Source organism: Rattus norvegicus, chromosome 9, assembly GCF_021556685.1.
Source record: "Rattus norvegicus strain SHRSP/BbbUtx chromosome 9, alternate assembly SHRSP_T2T, whole genome shotgun sequence".
NCBI classification, from domain to species: Eukaryota; Metazoa; Chordata; class Mammalia; order Rodentia; family Muridae; genus Rattus; species Rattus norvegicus.
In genome coordinates this window covers 33,077,391-33,102,123 of record NC_141542.1, presented here as the reverse complement: position 1 = coordinate 33,102,123, position 24,733 = coordinate 33,077,391, and the positions used below count along the sequence as shown (strand labels likewise).

The window sequence follows — 24,733 nt, the reverse complement described above, 5'->3', positions numbered from 1 at the left end:
TAATTATAATACCGATATAATGTAATACATGAAATATTAACTATAAAGATTAAATTTATGATAAAATTATGTTATTATTAAAGGTTCACGGCATTAGGAAGGTTAAGAACCACTGTTTTAGCATAATGAACTAAAAACTGCGAAGCAAGGGAGAGTTGACCAGCGTCTGCTGAGAATCCATCTACCACATTTAGAACGTTTTTTATTTTGCCAGACAGGGTTTCTTTGTGTAGCCCTGGCTGTCCTGGAATTAACTCTGCAAATGAGGCTAGCCTCAAACTCAGAGATTCACAGGCATGCACTACCTGGCACAGAAAGAGTCTTAAAACATTATATGGTCACACACACACACACACACACACACACACACACACACACTTTATCACTACTCTTACTATTTTATTGTTGTCACTGTTGTGAAGGAAGGGCAGGATAGTTTTACACAGGCACTTAATTTAGTAAACATTAATCCCCTGTCCCTTATGTGCTGAGCCCCATAACTGACACTGAGACACGGCCTAGAAGTAGAAATCTGACCGTTTCCAGCTTGGCCAGACTTCTCCATAGTGTTCCTGTCCCCTGGTCTGTCAGTGCCCCATGTCACTAACCAGTCACTAGCTCATGAGAAAACCACACGTCGTTGTGCAGCACTTTTAATTTCAACGTTTTCCTTGAAGGACAGACAAACACCGCTTTTGATTTCCTTCTTAAAATTTGTCACCAGGAAAACATCCTCTTACCTCCAGTAGGAGTGAGTCAGGAAGGGCGGAGTCACCTATCATTAAAGTGAATCGTTGCCACAAACGGGGGGGAGGGGTGGGGGGGATTGTATATCTATAATCCCATCTTTGGTGGGGTGCTCCTGAAAATGACAATGCACACAGAAAATGCACACAAGTCTTTCCAAAGCCTAATCCTGGGTCACTTGGCAAACACTTCGGTGAGATCCGCCAGGACCTCTCCCCCTCCCCCAGAGAGAGGTTGTACGTAAGCAGTCTTTTGAAATGCATAGTGTGCGACATTCTAACCTGATCAGTTAAACCCGGCTAGGGGAGATTGTCTATAGCACAGGATTAATTTCCTCAAAAAAAAAATGTAGAAAGTAAGTAAAAGAGAGTCAGCTGGTATTAGACAGGAACTGAGGGCTTGTAACATCTTTAGCCTCAGATTGGTGCACAGGAAAGGGCACGGCATCGTGCCTTCTTCTGCTTTCAGAAATCTTTCCCCTTCCACACACTTACACATCCTGAGAGAGACAAACCCTCGGATACTCACGGACTGTGGTATCTGCTATCCCAAGAGTAGAGGCCACATTGAATGCCAGGGCAGGTAAGTGTCTACCCGCTTATCAGAGAAGTTATCACTTAACCTCGTGCACGGCCTGGGTGGAGGCTGTTTGTCCCTGCTTATTGGTGCTGTGTGCATACAGACAGTCACAGGAAACTGGTCACACCCTGGATAGCCTCTGTGGGAACGGGGCCTGAGTGACTGAAACCTTGCAGTCTGAGTGGCCGGTGTACTGCCGGGGCCGAAACCAGGTGTGTTGAGGGTGTAACAGCACAAATTCGATGAATGTATTAAGCAATATTAATTTAATCTAACCTGTCAGGCTTAAAAAAAAACCTAATTAAGGGCCTCTGAGGTGCCTCAGTAGGCAAAGGCACCTGCTGTCAAACCTGGCTACCTGTGTTCTATCCGTACACAGTGGAAGGAGAGATCCAACTTCACCTAAGTGTCCTCTGACCTCCACGATCACTGTTAGATACAAGCATACACACGCACACACACACGCACGCATACACACCAAACACACACAATAAATAAATGATAGATAGATGATGGATGGATGGATGTAATATGTTTTAAACAATAAAACATAAGGAGAAATCTTTTTTAAAAAATTACTTGGGCCAAGCAGAGTGGTATACACCTTTAATCCCAGCACTCAAGAGGCAGAGGCAGCCAGATCTCTGAGTTCAGGACCTGCCTGGTCCTGTGCGGTCTACATAGTGTGGTCTAGGACAGCAAGGGTTGTGTAGACAGGCTGTTTCAAGAAACAAAACAAAACAAAACAAAACAAAAACTAACGTAGACTGACTAAACTTTTTACGTCAAGGCATTATTTCCTGTGAAATTGCTTTCCATTCTTTGGATCCTCGGGCAAGCTTTTTTAAGTTTATGCAATGTGTTTTCGAGGTTAAAACTGTCTAGACTGCACTGAGGGAAACCCCGGTTTCTAAACAGCATGACCTTCCTGGATCCTGACGGTGCTGATCTTGGCTATAATATTCTAAGACGTGAGTGGGTTCCTGCTCAGAACCAAGAAAGCCCGCTCACTCTCCTCCCCACTTCCTTTTTTTTTTTTTTTTTTGAGAAAGCTCGCCCGTGAGTCAGCTCGGGGCTGCAAAGGCAGTATCACTGCTGTCAGCAGCCTGGACAGCTTGCAGACACCCGCCCCGGCAGCTGGGCGGGGCACTCTCTCCCGCCCTCTGGAGCCAGCTGGTTCGAACCAGCTTTGGCTGCTTTTGAAGCGCGCGTCTTGTGGCTTCCCGCAGTTTTCCATCTGCGCACCCGGGAAATGAAGAGTTCTTTTGCTCGGGGCAAAGATTGACAGTTCACACTTGGACAGAGCTCGTCTCTGGGCTCCCTTTTTTTGAAACTAACTCTCAGGAATGAATGGTCAGAGCTCATGGATGCCTTAGAGATGCGCCATTACAGTAACTACCTTGATTTGGAATCAGGGGTTTTAAGATGCGATCTATCATGGCTAGTTAATCCGTGGCTAACGTATGCAGAGGCTCCAGAAAGACTTCAGTTGTAATAAAACCCTAACTGCTTGTCTGGGTCTCAATTAATCAGGGTGGGAAGGAAGTGACTCTTCACATAATTTCCCAGTGGCTTCAGGCATGGGCTAACCTGGTTAGCATTGAGTTTCTCTCCATGATGGAGAAGTTCACGCTGGGCTTTGCTTTGGCTCCCAGATTCCCTGTTCACTCGACTATGTTTCTTCTGCGGCTTGGCCCGGGAGTTCCCAGGGAGGTCCTTCTTGGCTTCAGTTCCTACCTCCATCCCATGACCTTCAGTGACCCTAGGGAGAGTTAGACAGTAGAGGGCCTTGTGCTGTTTGCCTGCTAATTGGTGATTTAGACTGAAAGTGTTAGTGAGTATGGTTCCTTCCTTATGCAGTAATCACACCTCCTCCCATGTCTCCCGAGGTGTGGGCCAGGTTGGCGAAGAGAAAAGAATCGGCTGGTCAAGCATTCTTTGTATTTCAACATTCTTGCTTTATCTCTGTTTATGGGGCTATTTCCAATACATTGTCCAGTGTCTGTGTCTCCAAATATCAAACAGCTGACCACCTTTTCCTGAAGGGTTTGGGAAGCAGCATCAGGACATTTCCATCTGTGCTTTTGGTTTAAAAAAAAAAAAAAAAAGATCCTGGGAGGTGGTAGCTGTGGCACTCGCTCACCTTTAACCCCAGCAGAGGCAGGGAGATCTCTGAGTTCGAGGCCAGCCTGGTCTACAGAGCAAGTTCCAAGACAGCCAGAGATATACAGAGAAACCCTGTTTCAAAAAAAAAAAAAAAGTTCGGTGAATTTGGTTTCTTTTAGGCAGGACCCCTTGTTCTGAGTTGGGCACAATAAGAACTCACACATCAGAAGGATTATTTAAAAGTCAGTGCTAGGACTGGAGAGGTGGCCCATGGTTCAGAGAGCATTTGTTTTAGCAGAACATCAGTCTGAGTCCTAGTACCAACATCAGGCAGCTCACAACTGTCTGTAACGTCAGCTACACACACACACACACACACACAGAGGGGGAGAGAGAGAGAGAGAGAGAGAAATAATAGAAGTGTTTTTAAAAATTGTCTCTCATTTAAAATTTAAAGGATTTAAAATTTATCCTTTTAATGAAGGCAATGTTTTTTTTTTTTTACAAGTCTTTTTTTTTTTTTTATTAACTTAAGTATTTCTTATTTACATTTCGAGTGTTATTCCCTTTCCCGGTTTCTGGGCCAACATCCCCCTAATCCCTCCCCCTCCCCTTCTTTATGAGTGTTCCCCTCCCCATCCTCCCCCCATTGCCGCCCTCCCCCCAACAATCACGTTCACTGGGGGTTCAGTCTTGACAGGACCAAGGGCTTCCCCTTCCACTGGTGCTCTTACTAGGCTATTCATTGCTACCTATGAGGTCAGAGTCCAGGGTCAGTCCATGTATAGTCTTTAGGTAGTGGCTTAGTCCCTGGAAGCTCTGGTTGCTTGGCATTGTTGTTGCAATGTGGTTTTTCTCTTTCTTTCTTTCTTTCTTTCTTTCTTTCTTTCTTTCTTTCTTTCTTTCTTTCTTTCTTTTGGATGATATTACATCATTTCTCCCGTCCCCTTCCTCCCTCCAAACCTTCCCATATACCCTTTCTTGCCCTCTTTCAAATGCATCACTTTTTTTTCTTTTTATCAATGATTGTTAAGAAATCATTGTACGGGGCATTCTTCAGTCTGTGAACTTGGGAATGAAGTAGATTCAGACAAAAGGTTTATGATCTATCTGGCTTATCTGAGATCCAGGGCGCACATAGACTTAAATTCCTTTTTAAACTCCATGTGTGCGCATGGTTTTTTATCTGCATTTGAGTAAGAGCTCTGCAAGCGTACCTCGGTCCTGTGGAGGTCAGAAAAAAGTAGGGAATCACCGGAAACTGGATGAACAGAAGGTTGTAAGCCATCATCTGGGTGCTGGGAATCGAACTCCGGTCCTCTAGCAAGAGCAACAAGTGCACTTCACCCACTGAGCCATCTCTCCAGCCCCAGATTTAACTCCTTTATTGCCGTATCATCTGAGTTCTTGCTGTCTAACTTAAGTGGATTCAATAGAATCAGGTATTACAACATGCTGACCTGGCAAGAAAGATAGGGCTCAAACTGAAATTCCCACACGGACCCGCAGATGGCCTGAAATCTAATTTCATATTCATTATTTGCACAGCTGGGAAGGCGGGGGAAGGGGGGGAAGAAACAGGCTTGAGATAACATCACACTCCCCCACCTGGTTGTCATTTATACTCATTTATGGCCGTAATTCCCTCGAGATAAATCTTCAGTGGAAATTTCTATTTGTTTTTCTTAACTGGTCCATCACTGGTCTGCTGGGGTCTGAACTACTTTCAAACAGAAAACAAATTTTTGGTCTCAGCCCAAGTATGTGGTATTTACAGACTCTCTCATTCACCCTTCTATCCTAGGGCCTCTGTGAAGCTGGAGGGTAGGACCACCAAGCTGTGTGCCCTGCTAGCCCCTGCCGAGCAACCCTTCCACTGCCCAGAGGCCAGCTTCTTGTGCTTGTGTACTGCTTATGATGAGTTTACGGGGTTCAGCCTCCGTAAGCGCTGTGGGGTTCTCATTCCTCAGCAGTGGATTCCAGACAGCTTGGACAGAACCATCGTGGCATTCTGTGACTGCCAGCTTTTCTTCTTCCCCATCTCCTACTCTTTTCAGACACACTGAAAGAGTGTCTCATAATCCGATCTCATTACAGATGGTTGTGAGCCACCATGTGGTTGCTGGGATTTGAACTCAGGACCTCTGGAATAGCAGTCAGCGCTCTTAACCGCCGAACCATCTCTCTAGCCCTCTCCTACTCTTTTCAAAGATAGGGTCTTTTAGTCCAGGCTCTCCTTAAGCTTGCCCTTGAACTACTGACCCTCCTGCCTCCACCTGGCGGTATGTGCCACCATGCCCAGTTTTTGCTGGTGCTGTGTATGGAACTCAGGGACTTGGTGCATGCTAGACAAGTAAGTACACTACCAACTGAGAGCTACAACCCGAGCCCTGGTTATGACTTAAAGTCCCTTCTTATTTATGGGATCTAGGTGGCAAGCTGTTCAATTCATGGAATAGCAATTAATTTCAGTTGGGATTAGCAAAGGGTGCTCTTGAAACCATTAATAAAATGGCATTTATTTTATTTTATTTTATTTTTGCACAAGCAAGCTGAAAACTTCCCTTCCTTCATGGTGTTAAAGGAGAGGATATATTGGCAGGCCCTTCAGTGGAATGGGTGGCTTTTGTGTATCAGGAAGTTCCTTACAGTTCACTAGGCATCCGTGGCTATGTCCTAGGGAAGAGAGTATGGTGATATCCATCTGGGGAATGCCAAGGGCTAAGGGGTTAAGTCGAGCCATTTTAACAGGCTGGCAAGGAGCTTCCAGGCTACATAATTAATATTTCACTTCAGCGGATCAGGGATGAATCAAAGTCGTTAATTTGTTTTGTGAACACAGATTGTGCAACCACAGGGAGATTATAATTGTGTGGTAACTGACAATATCTCTGGTAAACCTTAGTTAAATGAACTAATTGGAGATAACTTGGCAAAGAGGGATAAAGGATTTGGTTTTGTGTGTGTGTGTGTGTGTGTGTGTGTGTGTGTGTGTGCTTCAAAGAATGAAATGGCAATAATAAAACAAGCAGTGTGTAAAACATTTGGGATGGAAGCAATTTAGAGGTGACCTAACCTCTGCTTTTTAGTTTAGAAATAAATATGGGAGCGGATCTGCCGAGGGAAGTGGTTTTTCTAAGAGCACCCAGCTGGTACAGGAGACTTGTGATTTTTCTGGGACTTTGGAGACTTTTAATTTTATCTAATTTCTTGAGCATTTAAATGTAAGGAAATTACCTAGGGATGTTAGGACAGGAGCAAAGGACACTCAGGGCTACTGCCAGGTTGCAAAGCAGACAAGTCAAAAGCTTGCTTGTCTTCAACACCACACTTCTCAAAAGATGTTCATGGCTCACCACCCCAGAAGCCAAGAAACACTGCACCATCCCAGTTTGCCTTCTCTGGAAAGGCTAGCCATGATTTTCCAGCATCCCAATAGCAGTGGAGGTTTCTAGTTGAGTTGAGGACTCAGAATGGGCTCTTTGGCTTGGAACTGGGAGGATTGACAAGGACCCAGTAGAAATGGGACAAGAAGATGGCCGCCATGTTCCAGTGTAGCTTAGATACACTGTCACCATCCCCAGAGCCCAGAGGGTACTCAGACCCCAGACTCTGCTGTGTTTATCCAATTCGTTTAGATGGCTCTTTGTCTGCCATGATCCTGATATCCTGAAAGGAAATCACAACAGCCATGGGGCTAGAGGGCTGACTCAGCTTAAAGTAAGGGTGGTTGTTTATCTACCCTCCCTGTCACATTGGATTAATAAGCATCCGGAAGTACTAAGTGTACCTGTTTGGAGACTAATCAGGGAGAGCTCCAAGGACTTGTTGGGCCAAAGAAAATAGTATGTTCTGGAAATGCACTCAATAGAACTGTTAATGGTTTGGGCTGCCTAGGGAGCCTTTCTTCCCTTTGCCCTGTTCCTCTTCTTTCCAGTTGTCGCTTTGGCTCTCCCTTCTTTCTCTCATTGGCTCATGCTCCTCTCCTCTCACAGCCTTCAAGCAAAAAGAACCACGGGTTTCTCGTCTTTCTGGAGGTTCAGTAGCATCTGGTGGATTCATTTCTTTCTGGACGAGTTTTCCCTGAGTCCTTTCTTCTGGGTCTTAGAATGCTCCTCTCTTCTGTAAGCTGGGTTGTTTGAGCAGTCTGGGTCCGTGAGCACTTCACAAAAGCACAGAGGGTCTGAGCTGCAGAGACACGCTTCCAGCAGTCTTGTTCTCTAGCCCAATATAAATAGAAGTTACCACAGCCACAACAGCTCCAAATTAGCAGAAGGGAAATATACTTATCAGTGGGGGTGCTTTTTAAAAATAACACGCTTTGGTTTTGTATTTGAAAATTAATATGCCCCCACAGAGAATTTGGACAGCTCAAAGATGCTTACAGGATAAATTAAGTTACTGTATTTTGTGATTATTTTTACAGAGTTTGTGCATTTTTTTAAGGAAGATGAGACTCTCTGCTGAGAAAATCTGGCTTTCTTGTTCTGATGTCATCTCTGGCTGGCAGAGTGGTTGTCTAATATGCACAGGGCCATAGGTTCGATACCCCATCACTGCATAATACAGAATGTAGACTCAAGAGGGTCAGGAGTTCAAGGTCGTCCTTGGCTGTGTAGAGATTGTGTCTTACAAGCAAACCACAAACAAACAAATACAAGTATCTTCTCTTTTAAATAACATTGTCATCCTAATATTGATGGTTTTTATTGCTATAAACTCAAAACGCCAAATCATGAACTTTCATAATTAGTAGAGCAGTTCTTTTATTCCACAGAGTCTGATGGTCTAGTTTACTGTCAGAGATATTCCAGGAGACACAATACCTGATACAGGGTTGCAAAGCAGCTCTGAGAGCTGTTGAAAATATCAGGTAAGAGGAGGAAAGACATTTTTATGAGCTTACATGGAAAATGCAAATAACCTTCAGATAGGTTCAGAATGCAGCTAGGCAGGCACCCAAAGCCAGAGAGTCGATCTTTAGAAGGATGCTTGCCACGTGGACTCTGCCTTTAGCCATACTAACTAGGTAGCTCCCACTGCTGAGACACTCACCGGGGCACTTTCATAGTCACCTGACTTTAACTACAGGAGCATTGGCTCAACACTTGTGCAATTATGCTGGAAATCTGGTACTTACATCCCAACTTCTAGCAAAGTTGCTGGGAAAATCAAGATAGAAAGTTTTAAACGAGCACAGGAAATAGGTGGGTGGGACTTCTTTGTTGGCATGAATTTGTGGGTGGGACTTCTTTGTTGGCATGAGTCCGTGGGTTGGAAGCTTTTTTTTTTCTTTCTCTCCCAAGAACAGTGTGCTATATTGATGGAGCATGTCAACCAGAGTAATGTCCCTGAGAACCAGAATGGAGACAAGCGTTCTTTGTCAACTGGGAGGGGGCACAAAGGAGGATGTTAGCGTGAAAGCATGCGTTTGCAGGGCATTTAATTCAATATGCCCCAGGCCAGGGGCTGTTGAATTGAAACTCAAAGCATATGCATAATTCTTATCTGGAGATCAGACGAGTCTCTGGGGATGCATGTTAACCAGTTCTGGAATCTACTGTGGACTCCCAGCCAGCTGTGGTGGTGATTTACGGCAACCTCCAGCTAGAATGTCAGCATCATGCAGGAATCGGTGGCCTTTGCAGCTCTCCGATCACTTGCAAAAATGTCTGTCATTAAGAGTTGCCAAAGAGGTAGGCATGTCGGCTTTGTGTCTTACGTGACTATGTCACGTGATCATTTAAAACCAGAGTCAACATTTGGCCTGGAGAGGTTGACAGCCTCTCCCGTGATGGGCTAGAGAGAATGATGGGCGCTCTCAAGGTGGTCACGAATAGCTTCAGGAGAGTGGATGAGGTCTTCTCAGCTGTGCGACTGGCCATCTGCTTCCTGCATGCTCATCCATGCTGGGTGTGTTAGTTGTTCGTTTTCTCATTGTTGTGACCAAGTACCCAGTAAGAAAAAATACAAGAGGGGTTGGGGATTTAGCTCAGTGGTAGAGCGTTTGCCTAGCAAGCGCAAGGCCCTGGGTTCGGTCCCCAGCTCTGGAAAAAAAAAAAAAGAAATGATACAAGATCCTTTTACGGTTCAAGAAGATTCAGTCCAGTAATGGCCTCAAGACCCTGAGGCAGCTGCTCACACCACATATCTAGTAAGGAAACAGAAATAGGCGTTAGCACTCAGCTTCTTTTAAAAAGTATTTGTTTTATTTTAATTTATGTCTATGTGTGCATATGTGCAGACCACATGTGTGAGGGTGTCTGTGAGGACCAGAGGAGGGCATTGGATCCTCTGGAGCTGGGGTTTGTAGGCATTCGTGTATACCAGGGACTGCACTATGATGTTCTGCAAGGGCAGCAAGTGTTCTTAACTGCTGAGCCATTGCGCGAGCCCCACAGTCTCCATTTTCTTTGGCCTGGTGTTCCAGTCAGCAGTGCAATAGCTCCTACAATTCGGGTGAGCCTTTCCACATTACAAGCATCCCCAGAGGTTTGTCTGCTAGGTGATCGTAGAGCTTGTCAACTTGACAATTCGTGTTAGCCATGATGCCTGGAAAGCCAGAAAAAGCATAAGGGCAATGGGCTAGAGGATGATATAAGTGCCTGATGTGATTCTGAAGCATACCTTTAAAAGAAAGGGCAGAGTGGAGAGATCAAATAGACTTGGTGTGAACTCTGGCTTTCTCCCACCCACCCTCCCCTCTTTTCTCTCTCTCTTATCTATCTTTCTTTCAAAGGAGAACAGGACCAAAATCACAGGGGGCAGCCTGAAAAACCTCCAGACTAGCCCTGAACTCATAGGTGGGCTGCCTGGAGACCTGGCTTAATTGTAGGCAGGACCACTCCCAAGGCAACGGGCCTGGATTGCATCCTGAAAGCCAGCATTAGAATTCTTGCGTCCAGTGCTCTCTGCTTCTTGACTTTGGGTGGCACGTGACCAACTCCCCGAAGCCCCCGCTGTTGTGAATCTCCCAGCAGGATGGACCGTGTGTCTTGAACAGTGAGCTGAGCTGGGGTAAATCCTTTCTCCCTTAAGTTGCTCCCATCAGAGCATTTTATCTCATCCAAAAGGAAAATAACTAAATAAGTGCATATATGTGCTCCTTTAGTTTTTCCTTATAATTTTTAGAGAGGCGCCTTGTCACGTTGCTGAAGTTGCCATTTACAGAGTAGCTGGGATTACAGGTATACACTGCCTTATTGGTCTCCTAACTTCTAATACTACAGTGTCTGCTCTCGTATGGGTTTTTGTTGTTGTTCTTGTTATTTGTTTGCTTGTTTTGAGAGAAAAATCTTCTTAGCTCAGGCTATCTTCAAACCCCAAATTGGTCTGTCACCATACCTGGCTTCACATGTTCTCTGAAAGGGTTTAGGAATGTGTCAGAGCAGGGTGTAATGGTACACACTCTTATATTCCGAGCACTCAGGAGGCAGAAGCAGGTGAAATTCTGTGAGTTCCAAGCTAGCTTGGGTTACACAGTAAGACGATAAAAGTGTATATGTGTTTAATAATGTCACAACAAATAAGAATCAAAAAAAAATCAAACAGATCAAAAAAAATGTTAAGGGAGGAGGGTTTGATTTCATTTTGCTTCTGTATAATTTCTGTTTTATATAACAGTTGCTTTTCTTTCCACAGTTGGAAACCGACAAACTGGCTCTCCCCATGAGCCCCAGTCCGCTTAGCCCGAGCCCCATTCCCAGTCCTAACGTGAAACTTGAGAATTCCACTCTCCTGACAGTGGAGCCCTCACCCCTGGACAAGAACAAGGGCTTCTTCGTGGACGAGTCGGAGCCCCTTCTGCGTTGTGACTCCACGTCCAGCGGCTCTTCAGCACTGAGCAGGAATGGCTCCTTTATAACCAAAGGTACCCACACCCCTGGCCACGCCCACACCCCTGGTCACGCCCACAGCCCGGCCACGCCCACAGCCCCGTTGTAGCTGACCCCATTGAATGACGTTCGCGGGAAGATAAACGTGTCCTCCGGGGAGCCACATCACTAGCATGGACACGCCTGGAAAGTCTATTCAACTGTGTCCCACCAGAGCCAGCTTTGAGACATGCCCATTAGCTTCTATCCTTGGGATGCTATCAAACGTGTGCTTCAGGGCACATCTGATAAAGGACAGTGTAGCAGATTTGGGAACTCTTTACGGTACTTGCTAAGTCCAAGGATGCAGAGTCTAACGCGTCTGGGGAGTCAGAAGTAGTCTTAGTGTTTAGAATTGATCCCAAGATTCACTCTAGGCAAATTGCACATATTTTCAACATAGTGGAGTGGGAGGTTAGCACTCAGTTGATAAGGTGCTTGCCTAGCAAGCATGAAGCCCAGCGGACACCAAAACAGGGAGTGGTGGCCCTCAGTTGGTATCTTAGCGCCTGAGAAAATAGGAAATTCAAAGTCAGCTGCGTGTGATGGTAGACTCCTTTAACCCCAGCACCCCGCAAAAAAGAGGCAGGCAGATCTCTGTGAGTTCGAGGCCAGCCTGGGGCTATATAATGAGATGGTCTCAAAAAGAAAAAATAAAAAAAAATCAAAGAAAAACTCAGTCATCCGCAGTACATAGGGAGTTTGAGAAAAGCCTGAAATACATAAATTATTAAAAGACATAAATTCAAATAATTATAAATTGGTAAATAGTATGTCGGCTTTGCTTTGAGTCCGAGTCTTCTAATGTATTCCTGGCTAGTCTGGGAATTATGTACACCAGGTTGGCCTGGAATTTTCTGTCATCCTCCTGCCTCTGCCTCTCCTGAATGCTGGGATTCTAAGTGGGCCACCCCACACAGCCTTGATAGGAAGGTAGTAAGTTTGATTACACATAGTACTAACGACAGGGTTTTGTCTGACGTTTCCTGGTTTTTAGGCAACTCAATTACATCTCAGTGAAGAGTATTACAGATTTAGTCTACATTTCACTTTTAAGATCCTTCATGTTTCATAGACTTTACACATTTCGGGCAATTCATTCCATGTAAGATATTTCTATTGTAATTTCTGTGATGGTAAATTTGATGTATTGGTGATTTTAATAGAAGTTGCTCTTTGTCACTGCAGAGTGTGACCCAAGGAAAACCATTTTCTCATTTCAAGGGCCTTTAGTCCTCCAGTGCTTTGCTTTTGAAGCACTGCATTATCAGGGCTGGAGACGCACGCAGGGATTAAGAGCTCTTGCTGCTATTACAGAGGACCTGCTTTCAGTTCCCACTACCCACAAGATGGCTTACAAACCACCTATGACTCCAGAGGATCTGGCAGCCTCTTCTGGTCTCCTTAGACATGGCTGGCATATACGATGCACACAAACTCACTCAGGCACAAACACATATACACAAAAATGTAAAGACCTTTAAAATATATATTAATATAAAATAATATACATTAAAAATATATAATATATTAAGTATTACAATGCAGCTATATAAGTAGAGAGAAGCAGAGTGCATTGGCTTGGTATTTTTGTTCCTAAGTGTGGCAGCTCTTCTGAGTTTCAGAAGGATTTAGAAGCCAATAAAGACATGGCAAATGTCATATTATTAACACTTTGAGACTCCATTCTAGTGAACTGTAGAGATAGCTCAGAGGTTAAGAACACAGATTGATCTTGCAGAGGACCTGGTTCTCAGAACCCACATTGGGTGGCTTCCAGGCACCTGTAACCCCAGTTCTGATACCTCTGGCATCGAACCTATCTACATTCATGTGCACACACAAATACATAATAAACGCATCATTTTAACATGAAAATAAAATCAAGAGAATCCATTCAAGTAGTTTCTCCTTCCACTTCTATTAAGCAGATCTTTTTTCTATTGGTGTTTTTGTTTTATGAGCTGCGGTCTCATGTAGCCCAGGCTGGAAGGTGGTTTTGAACTCCTGGTACTCCTGCCCTCTACCCCTAAGTGCTGGGATTGCATAATTGGGCCACCGCATCCCTGAAACTCCTGCTTTCCATTCTTCTGTGCCGTGCAAATAAAGAGGCTTGTATTGTTTCAAATGTACCAGGTCACTCCCTCACGTTGGAGGAAACCTGCTAGGCGCAGAGTGCGGGCAGCTCCCCAACTGCTCCTCCAACCCCTCTCATCTCTCCTTCCTTCTCTTTCCCCTGTTCCCTGCAGAAAAGAAGGACACAGTGTTGCGGCAGGTCCGCCTGGACCCCTGTGACTTGCAGCCCATCTTTGACGACATGCTGCACATCCTGAATCCGGAAGAGCTGCGGGTAATCGAAGAGATTCCCCAGGCTGAGGACAAACTGGACCGTCTCTTCGAGATCATTGGGGTCAAGAGCCAAGAAGCCAGCCAGACCCTCTTGGACTCTGTGTACAGCCATCTTCCTGACCTATTGTAGAACACCGGGGCACTGCGTTCAGGAAATCAGCCTACTGGCAGAGTGATTTCATTTCTTTTCTGACTTTTGTGTTTTGGTGTGTGCGTGTATGTATGTGTTTAACAGAGTATATGGCTGGTGCTTGAGTTTGGGGCTCTTTCTTTCTTTCTTTCCTTCTTTCTTTCTTTTCTCTTCTTGAAAGTGAATGTATAAAGCCTTTTCAATGTATAACTGTTGGAAAATGCCCACCACTAAAGTTTTTTTTTTAAGTTCCATATATTCTCCATTTTTGCCTTCTTATATATTTTCAACACTATTCTGTGCACTTTAAAAACTTAACATAGACGCGGTGTGACTTTTCCCATATGCTGGATTCCAAGACTTTGAACTTCTTAAAAAACATAATGGCATCTTGTGACTTCTCTAAGTAGACATAAGTCTGCCAACATCAACGCCTACTTTGTCTGTTTTAATTATCACTGCTCTCTGTCGTATTGTTTGTCCTTCACGAGCGTTTCTAAGGACGGAGGGAGGCTACGACCCTGTTGATGACTGTAACTCTATTAGATTTTGAGTTGTCTTTTTTCATGTCTTGTTCTATAGTTCATATTCACGACGGAAACTTGACCACACTCTCTATCGCTCGCTGTATGGTTTTCGTCTGGACACCGTACACTGCTTGATAACTTGTGCTCCCCTTAATGCTACTAAGCTCTGGGCTGGAGAATGAAATCCTTAAGTCCCCAGGACTTGCTGTTTCAGTGGCTTGACACCTGGGCCACCAAAGAACTCGATCTTCATCTTTTAGGAACACCTTTGCTGCACCTTGGAAAACCACTTTATGCCCAGCTTTGCTTTAAAAGATATTTTTCTTATTTTTTTTATTCCTCTCTCTCTCTCTCTCTCTCTCTCTCTCTCTCTCTCTCTCTCTCAATACACATAGTCTATAGGTCCAGTCTGCCCTCAAGGCCTTGCTGGGTTTCCTTTGTCATCCAACCACTTTCGTTAAAAATGGCTGCAGCTGTAAGAACTCCTGTCCGATAAATTTGCAACTACGCTCTCTCATTTATCAACCTGTCCTCTGATGCTCAGTTGTCAGACTCTAATGCAGAGCTAGACGCCCACTGCCTTTGTGTGGGTGGGCTTAGTGGTGAGGAACTGATATCAGAAAAATGCCTTCAAGTATACTAATTTATTAATAAATATTAGGTGTTTGTTACTTGCGTGGTTTTGGTGTGTTTACTACTTAACTTTCCCCTTTGCCTCTGTTCAGGTTCTAGCTCTGGTCTTCTCTTGGGGAAGAATGTGTGTTCTGAAAGCCTCCTCCTGCCCAATCTGTAAATCACACACATTAGCACAAGTCCCTTTTGGAGAGGTACCCGGAGGTTCAGTGCGCAGGGCTTTGATAAGAACTGCCAAGCCTTTCCTAGTCTTTCGAGTTAAACCACAGGCTTTTATTTCCTCCAGGTAATGTTTTTTACCTGTGGGGCAATCTGCACACCTCCACAGACTTCTAGCTAAAACCTCAGTGTCCCTGACGAACTCCAGAGGGCTTTCTCGGCAGTGAGGCGGGTGTAGTTTTGTGTTGGTGGGATTTCTCAAGTTCACTGCTGGTTTCCTTTAGGACCCCGCCTCTGCAGAATTCCAATGACTAGACGCTAGCAATTTTAACTTCCTCTTTCTGTGAGAACCTGGAAGTGGATACTGTATGCACTGTGACGCTCATGTCAGCAACTGGGGAGTGTCTTCTGGTTTCACTCCTCTCCTTGTGGCAGCTTTCAAGAAGAACACCCCAGTTTCCCTTCCCTCTTGTTGGTGGAAAATAAGAACTCTGAGGCCAGGTAGTGGTAGTACATGCCTTTAATCTATTGGAAGAGAGAGGCAGGAGGATATTGAGTTTGAAGCCAGCCTGGGGAGTTCCAGGATATCCATGGCTACCCTTAATTAAAAAAAAATTATGTCAGAGAGAGAGAGAGAGAGAGAGAGAGAAACAAGAACAAACAACAGGAATAGGTCAGTGATGATGGCAGAGGAAACAGATTTTGTCAGGTTTTCATCGTGTCTGAAGATTTAGGACAGAGAAATGCAATCCATTCATTAATTACTAGTATGTTAAGTCTGTAGCTTATTAGTAATTTGGGAATTTTTTTTTTTTTGGTTCTTTTTTTTCGGAGCTGGGGACCGAACCCAGGGCCTTGCACTTCCTAGGTAAGCGCTCTACCACTGAGCTAAATCCCCAGCCCGGGAATGTTTTTATTAATAACCCAAATTTGTGGTTTCATATTTTACAAAGTGCAAAGCATAAAGCTTTATTACTTTATTGGATCTTTATATTTGTCTTATAAAACAGGTTCCTATTATTATGCCCATTTTACAGATGAAATTAGGCTTGTGAAGCTTAGAATATGAGACAGTTTCTTAACACTAGAACAGAGTACCTGAAAAGGGAAAATCTCTTTAAGGGCAGAAAGATTTGTCTTAGTGCATGGTTTCTGAGGTTTTAAGTCCACAGTCTGCTGGCTCTGCTGCTTTTGGTTGATACTAAGGCAAAAACCTGCTGAGAAGACATGACAACAGAAGGTTGATTACCTCGTATTAGCCAACACACAGAGAGATACAGGTAGAGTCTTGGGACAGGATAGCTCTTCAGTGGCAAGGGTCCAGTGACCTTCTTTTTGCTAGGATCCCCTACCTCATAAAACCTGCAGTAGATGAGCCTTTGTGAGGACACTTAATATCCGAAGCACAACACCAAGGGATGTGTTAAAGACCTCACTGAGAAGTTTAAAAGGTTAGGCTTGAATTTGTGTTGTGTGTGTTTGGGGGAGAAGGGTAGAGGGAGTGGCCTTAATCTAAGACCGTTCATTCTCTTTGAGACCAGTAGCCAGAAGTCCATTACCAGCTGAAACACTAGGGAGAAACGTGGCAGTGAAATCCGTCTAGGTCGTGAGTAAAGTTTAAATGCAAGTTAACGTAAGCAGATGTAGGCATGAGAACCAAACATCAGCATTATACTGTGATCACATGACGTGTAGCTTTTCCGGAAGACAATGCCCCATCAGCTGCTTCCTTAAAGTACCCAGAGTCACGTGTGATGGCACATCCCTGGAACCCGGCACTCAGTTGCAGGCTGGAAGACCAAGGCCTTAGGGTCAGCCTAGGGAGAGGGTGGAGTCAGTAAACCATTTGCCACACAACCCTGAGAACCCGAGTTTGGATACCTGATATGGTAAAGTACAGGGCTTTTTGGAGCACACCTACAATCTCAGCGTTGGGCAGAGACAGGAGGATCCCTGGGGCTTGCTGGCTTGCCTGCCTAACTGAATTGGAAAGCACCAGGTTCAGCTAAGTCACTCCATCTCAAAAAAATAAGGTGTAGACTGGTCGAAGAAGTCATTCAATATCCAACGGCAGTCTCTGCATGTGCGTGCACATACGTGTACAAGGGCACACACCCCTACGTGCAGAGAGAGAGAGAGAGAGAGAGAGAGAGAAGAAGGAGGAGGAAGAAGAAGAGGAGGAGGAGGAAGAGGAGGAGGAGGAATTCAAGGTTAGCCTGGGCTACATAGGAAGATCCTGTCTCAGAACAGCCATACAGTGATTGGGGTTGTAGTTCATTTGGTATAGCCCTTGCCTTGTATGCATGAAGCCTTGAGGTTTGATTAACAGCACTGCAGAAACTGGGTGTGATGTTGCACATCTCCAGATCCTGTCACTCCAGAGGTGAAAGCAGGAAGGATAAGAAGTTCAAAGTCATCTTTGGATATATAGCAAGTTGGAGCCAGCTGGGACGCATGAGATGCTGGTCAAAAAATAATAATAATAAAACAACTGAAACAAAACAACAAATAATATAAGATACTAAAACATGCCACTTTCTGATAAAAGCTAATGACAACCCCATTTGTACCACAGAGATGTCTTCTCTTGTCTGGGCTTCTTCCTCTGAGGAGTATAGACAGCTGAATGGGAAGGCTGCCAGTGTGAGGCTGGAGGAGGCAGGAGGGTAACCAGACGAATAAGATACAGAAGCAACTGTTGGGAGAGCCAAGTCAGAAGACTGTCATGCAGGCAGGAAAAGGACTGTCTTCAGAAGTTTGAAGGACTAAGGAGGAGGCTGTTAAGGGGTTTGTGATCCTGGGGAAAAGACCACAGACTTGATCCAATTATAATGGAAAAAAAATTGTTGATCAGCTGCTAGCGGGATGAATAATCTCTGAGCCAACTTCGAGACTGCTGTGCAGAAGGGATATGGGGAAGGACTTTAAAAGGGGAAAAACCACACAAAGACCTTCAATATCTGTGCAAGCAAGTAAAAACGGTTTGGTCCTGACAAATTAAGTGTTTGGACAACTCAAAACAATTTTTGGGTAACTGCGTAAGCAAGTTACAGAAGCAAGAAAAAAGAGTTAGTCATAGCAAGCGTATGTAGTATGGAGGGGGGTCACTGAGTCAGGGTTACTGGGAATTCATCGTCCAGGGACTGGAGTTAGAGACAGATGACTGGTAGGTTTGGAAATGGACGCCTAGCATAAAACAGAGCTTCTTTAACCGTAACAAGACTATTTCGTTTTCTTCAGAGAGTAATGTAGTTCCTATGGGCTACTTTAGACTAGGCTTAATTAGATAAGGCTGCTTTACAAGGGGAGACTGCTTCAAGGAGAGGAGTTGGGCAGACATTTCATGTAAATAAGTCACCCGGGAGTGAGCAGCCTGTTCTCTTTAAAAAGGCCCGATTCCCACAATCTGATTGGAGAGGTTTGTGGGGAAATTCAAAATGAAGCCCTTGCAGGTTTTTGGACCACACTAAGAAAACTATCTGTAGAGAATTTCCGTTCCTGTCAGCAGGGACAAGAACAGCTAAGGGGAGCTGGTTAGAACTGCACCCTCTGAGGCCTCCTGTCTGCCCTTCTAATGTGCAAATGAGACACCTGGATACCTTGCTCAAAGGCAGACTCTCAGGGTTTCTGGGGAAAGGGCAGCCTGCATCCTGTGTTTCTGCCAAGCTCTTGGGTAATATGGGCACTGCTGGTTTTTGTTGTTGTTGTTGTTTTTCCCATGAAACTTGGTAGCCTGAGATGATGCTTCCCTTTCAGGAAAGGGGCAGAACAAACACGGGAGTAGATCACATCCATTCATAAGAGGGAAGGAAACAAATTTCAATGAACTGAAGAAACATCCAGAACCAAGCAAATCTGGTCAAGACTTGTAACTGGTAGGGGTTGGGCTTGGTAAAAGCGTCTGCAGCACAAGCATGAGGACAGGAGTTCGGATCCCCAGCACTCACGTTAGAAAATAAGCCAGGTACAGTGGTGCATGCCCCATACTCCCAGAGCTGGGGAAACAGGGACAGCAGGAGCCCAGGGGTTTGGTGGCTTCCCAGCTCCAGGCTCCATGAGGGTCTCTGCCTAAAAAATAAGAGAAAGGTGATCAAGGAAGACATAGAGCTCTGGGGACACACACACACACACACACTCACATGCACATACACTCACACACACACACACACTCACATGTACATATACTCATACACATACATATACTCACACACACATATTCACACACATACACACACACACTCACACATACATACACTCACACACATTCACACATACATACACTCACACATTCACACACACTCACACTCACACATTCACACACACACACACTCACACACACATACACTCACACACACATACACACACATACACTCACACACATACACACTCACACACACATACACACACATACACTCACACACATACACACACATACATACACACACACATACACTCACACACATACACACACACTCACACACACATACACTCACACACACACTCACACACACATACACTCACACACACATACACACTCACACACACATACACACACATGCACGCACGCACGCACACACACATGCGCACACACACACACACGCACACACACACACGGCCACACCTCCTCCAGCAGGACTATATAACAACAATTACAGAAAGAAAGGAGACTCCTTGAAGCCCAACTCTTTGGCATTTATGCAGTGAGCTCTAGGGACGTAGCTTCTCCACGGCGCTGCTGTGCTTGTGTTACCTATACTTCTATAAGTAACCGCACTAACCTCATCTGGACTTGAGAAGCACCATTTGTTTATCCTATTGTCGGTGCCCTATGTGAGGCAAATAGACACTTGCTGTGTCTCCCCAGGAACAGTCACACAACACACTGACAAGAAAGGCCAGAATCTCACTATACCCTAGAAGAAAATTTCCCCAGTTAATCAACTTCCCTCCGCTAGGCTGCACCTATTGAAGTATCTGCTACTTCCCAATAATAAACTGACCACAAAGATTAAACACACGCCCTTTGGGTCTCACTTCCAATCTGTACCACTGGGCTACAAATGGGTTACTTTCTTGCTGTTATGACGAAATACCATGAGCAAAGGCAATGTAAGGGAAAAGAATTTGAGCTTGCAGTTCTGGTGGGAGAGTCCATAAAGACAGGAAAGGCATGGCAGCAGGCGGCTGAAACAGGAAGCCGAGAGATCACATCTTCAGCCTCAACCATGAAACAGAGAAAGTGAACCGGAAGTGGGTGAGGCTATAACTTTTCAAAGTGATGGACCTTCCTCCAGCAAGGGGCAAGGTGTTCAAATACATGATCCTATCTGGGTTGATTTTCTATTGCTGTGAAGAGGCACGATGACTAAGGCAGCTTATAAAAAGAAGCATATAATTGATTAATTTATAAACAGTTTATAGGGGGCTGGAGAAGTGGCTTAGTGGTTAAGAGCACTGGCTGCTCTTCCAGAGGTTCTGAGTTCAATTCCCTGAACCCACATGTTAGCTCATAACCGTGTATAATGGGAGCTGATACCTTCTTTTGGCCTGCAGGCATTCATGAAGACAGAGCCCTCATATACATTAAATAAATTTTATGGACAGCTTATTAAAGAAAGTTATAAAACATAATTTCAGAGTCAGTCCATGATTACTATGGTGGGAAGCATGGTGGCGGCAGGCAAGCATAGCCGTAGAGCAGTGGCTGAGAGCTTACATCATGCCTGAAAGATGGAGACAGATAGAGCCTGAGACATTTGAAAAGGAAAAGCACACTCCACTCCATGTTATGCACCTCCTACAACAGGGCCACATTTCCTGATCCTTCCCCAAAACAGTTCCTCCAATTAAGGATCAAGGATTCGAAACTTTAGGATTCATGCTCATTGAAACCACCACAGAGCCTACAAGGCTCTCATTCAAAGCACCACAATACAGCAAGACCTATATGAATCAGACCTGAAGTGACAGCCATAGCTTTGTGAGAAACAGGTTGGGAATCTTTCTAAGGACCAGCTTTGCTCTGCCCCTTACAAGTAACTGTCTCCCCCCAGCTCTCTAGGCTCTTCCGAGAGATTAGGATTCCTCTCTAACAAATACCAACAAAAATCCAAATGGACAGGTTTCAAACTCAACATTTAAAAAAGCGAGTCACAGTAATTTCTATTTCTTAGGACAGAAATCCCTCATATTTAATGTCTTTGAGAAGGGAAACATGAAGGATTTTTTGAGTTCCCATGTGCGTGCAAGTACACACACACACACACACTATATATATATACATATATATACATATATATACACATATATGTATATCCCTACATAAAATAATATATTTTTAAATTATTTAAACATATTTCTATATTCAAATATTATATGCAAGATGCTTAAATATTATATATTTAAATATATGTGTAATATTTAATATATATTTTATCACATCCAATCCTCTAAACCTTCACTGGATGTGTGCCTGTTCCGTGTTAGTTAGCATTCTCCTACTCTTCACCCTCTGCCTCATCCACTGCATAATGTCAAATGGGAAATCATGCAGAGAAGGAACGTGAGACAGCAAGTTCATTTTCAAGATCACATGACCATTATTTACAAAAGTTATAGAAGAGCGGATTTCACATCTCATTTCGTCCTTTCTTTGAATGCAGCACACCCATCCACAGAAACGCAGATGCACTCTTCCAGTTGTCCACACTGAGACATCTGAACATCTACTAGGTTCTGGGCTAGAGGCTAGATATGTGAAGAATTTGATGGAGCATTGTAGCTGCTGAGGAAAGAGAAGCTCTCGGTTCACTGCTCCATCCTGGACATCCAGAGCAATGTATAGAACACGGGCTCATGGTATAGGCTGAATAACTGAGTGAATGCAAGCTCCTGACTTCCAGAGGTTCGCAACGCAGTGAGAGACACTGAGAGACATTCTTATAATAATGGTAAATGGTAAGAAAATGTTAAAGGCTCTGGGTATGCTCAGTCTTCTTCTGAAGCCTAGGCTATAGGAACAGGTACTGCTTCCACTCCGTTGATGAGGAATCTGTGACATGGATTGTGACAGCCCCAGCATTGGACAGCTAGAACAGGGTGAAGCCAGGAAGGTCATCTGTAGATCTGAGTGACTCAAGGTCATAAAATGGTAAATGGCAAGTGACTCTTGCCTGCCTGGAACCTTTCGTCTTGACTCAACAAAAAGCCCGCTTACTGATTTTCTTAAAGTATCCTTTTTTTTTTTAATGTAAATGCCTATGCATGTGCCTGCATGAGTTATGTGCGCCATGTATTTGCAGGAGACCATTAAGAAGAGAAGAGAGCTTCTCAGGGGATCCTCTGGAACTATGAGCTGTCTGCGGGTGCTGGAAACTGAAACCCTGTCCCCCATAAGAGCAACGAGCATTCTTAACTACCAGACAATACCTCCAGCCCTTCCTAGCCACTGGAATATCTCTCCAGCCCTTTCCTATTGACATATTTTTAAAATGTAAAGTACATTTGTTACGTGTGTGTGCAAATGAATGTGCCACAAAAAGTATGTGGGGATTATAGACAACATTGAAGAGTTGGCTTTCCCCGCTCAAGTATCAAACCCAGGCTGTCAATGACTGGGTTTGCCGGTCACTTCGTAAAAAAAAAATTTTTACATGAATTATATCTTGTTCTATAGCCAAGGAAGACTGGCTATCCTTGAACTAATGACCTACCTGACCCAGTCTTCCCAGTGATATAGACACACATCATCATGTCTGACATTAATAATTGGATTATTTTAAATTTTGAAATAAATTATGACACATTAAGTTTAACAATACTATACCATTCACATTTTCTTTCCATCCAGTTTTCCTCAAGTTAGCCTTAGACATAATCAAAACCAGGAGATGGACTTTATTATGCTACCAAGCAAACACAGATGCTTGGTGGTTCACACCGCTCGTGTTTGTACACAATTTTATGATGCTTTTTAAACCTTATCAGATGCACCGATTCCTGTGTCCACCACTACAATCAGGAAACAGCACTACAAAATGTCCCCCAGGACGCACAGTTGTACCTTCCCTGTCATGGCCAGATGTGGCAACTCTTCTACGTGGCTGCCATTTATGAAGCCTTGTATACAGAAAACCTGGAGAGAATGCACCGTCCATGCAAACACAGGAAGCAGAGTTTGGTTCCAGGAACCATGGGAAAAAGCATGCTCTGTTGGCACATGCTTGTAGTTACAGCCCTGGGAAGACAGAAACAGTGGGCCACGGGGACTTGTAGCAGGCCAATACTACTACTCTTTCTCACAGTTATCCCTACTTGGCAAGCCCAGGCCAATGAGAGATTCTGTCTCAAGAAGCAAGGTCTGTGGGGTTGGGGATTTAGCTCAGTGGTAGAGCACTTGCCTAGCAAGTGCAAGGTCCTGGGTTCAGTCCCCAGCTCTGAAAAAAAGAAAAAAGAAAGAAAAAAAAAAAAAGAAGAAGAAGCAAGGTGTGCAACGTGTAAGGAAGAATGCTCAAGGTCTCCTCTGCTCTCCACATGCACACATAAACTTGCTCCCCCATTTGCCCACGCATTCAGGAGTGTTTAGGAACAGGATCATATATCATGGAACCTCCAGAGACTGGCTTCTTCTCATGGATATGAATGTAGCATAGTTTATTTAGGCATCCTCCCCCTTGAGGAGCTTTTGGATCATTTCTTTTTTTTTTAATATTTTATTTATTTATTATATATGAGTACACTGTAGCTGTCTTCAGGCACACCAGAAGAGGGCATCAGATCTCATTACAGATGGTTGTGAGCCACCATGTGGTTGCTGGGATTTGAACTCAGGACCTCAGGAAGAGCAGTCAGTGCTCTTAACCGCTGAGCCATCTCTCCAGCCCTTTTGGATCATTTCTAACCGAAGCTATTACAAATAACATTGCTACAACCACTTAAGAACAATTTTTACTAGACATGGTTTTTTTTTTTTTTATTTCTTTGACAAATATCCAGGAGCAGGACTGTTGGGCGTATTAGTTACTTTGATAGCACACCACAACAAAATCAACTTTTAGCAGTGCTCATTTGGGGCTTATAAAGGAATGAGTCCATCTCCATGGTGATGAAGCACGGTAGGAGGCAGCCATGGTGGCCGGAACGGCATCTGCGAGCTCATGTCTCGAACAATAAACAGGAAGCAGAGTGAATACATTTGAAATGATACCAATCTTCTTGAGGTACCAAAGCCCAACTCCAGTGACATGTTTCCTCCAGTAAGGTCATACCCATCAATTGGGGACCAAGTATTTAACTCCTCAGACCACAGGGGACATCTCATTCAAATCACTACATGGATAAGGGTAAGTTTAATTTACAATAGGCTGTTGTTCTGATTTAAATGAGAAATGCACTCCCCCCAGAGGCTCAGGCATTGTACACTTGGTCCCCAGTTGTGGGCGCTATTTGGGGAGGTTTGGGGAGTATGGCCCTGCTATAGGAAGTATGTCACTAGAGGAGGGCTTTCAGAGTATATAACCTCATGCCACTCACCATTTGCTCTCTCTGCTGCTTGTTTGCGGTTGGAGATGTAGTCAGTCCCTTGGCTTCCTGCTCCTGCCACCACACCTCTCCCTTGCTGATGGAGTCTA

General features: G+C 44.4%; 1 protein-coding gene across 1 annotated transcript in view; it reads left to right on the top strand.

The window, feature by feature from the left end:
• Nucleotides 1–15,705, top strand: part of Tnfrsf21 (TNF receptor superfamily member 21) — a 74,604-nt gene extending 58,899 nt beyond the window's left edge. Inside the window, 2 exon segments of the mRNA NM_001108207.1 lie at nt 11,074–11,302; nt 13,556–15,705. Coding sequence (NP_001101677.1) covers nt 11,074–11,302; nt 13,556–13,785 — 459 coding nt within the window. The 3' untranslated portion in view covers nt 13,786–15,705.
• Nucleotides 15,706–24,733: the final 9,028 nt, after the last annotated feature.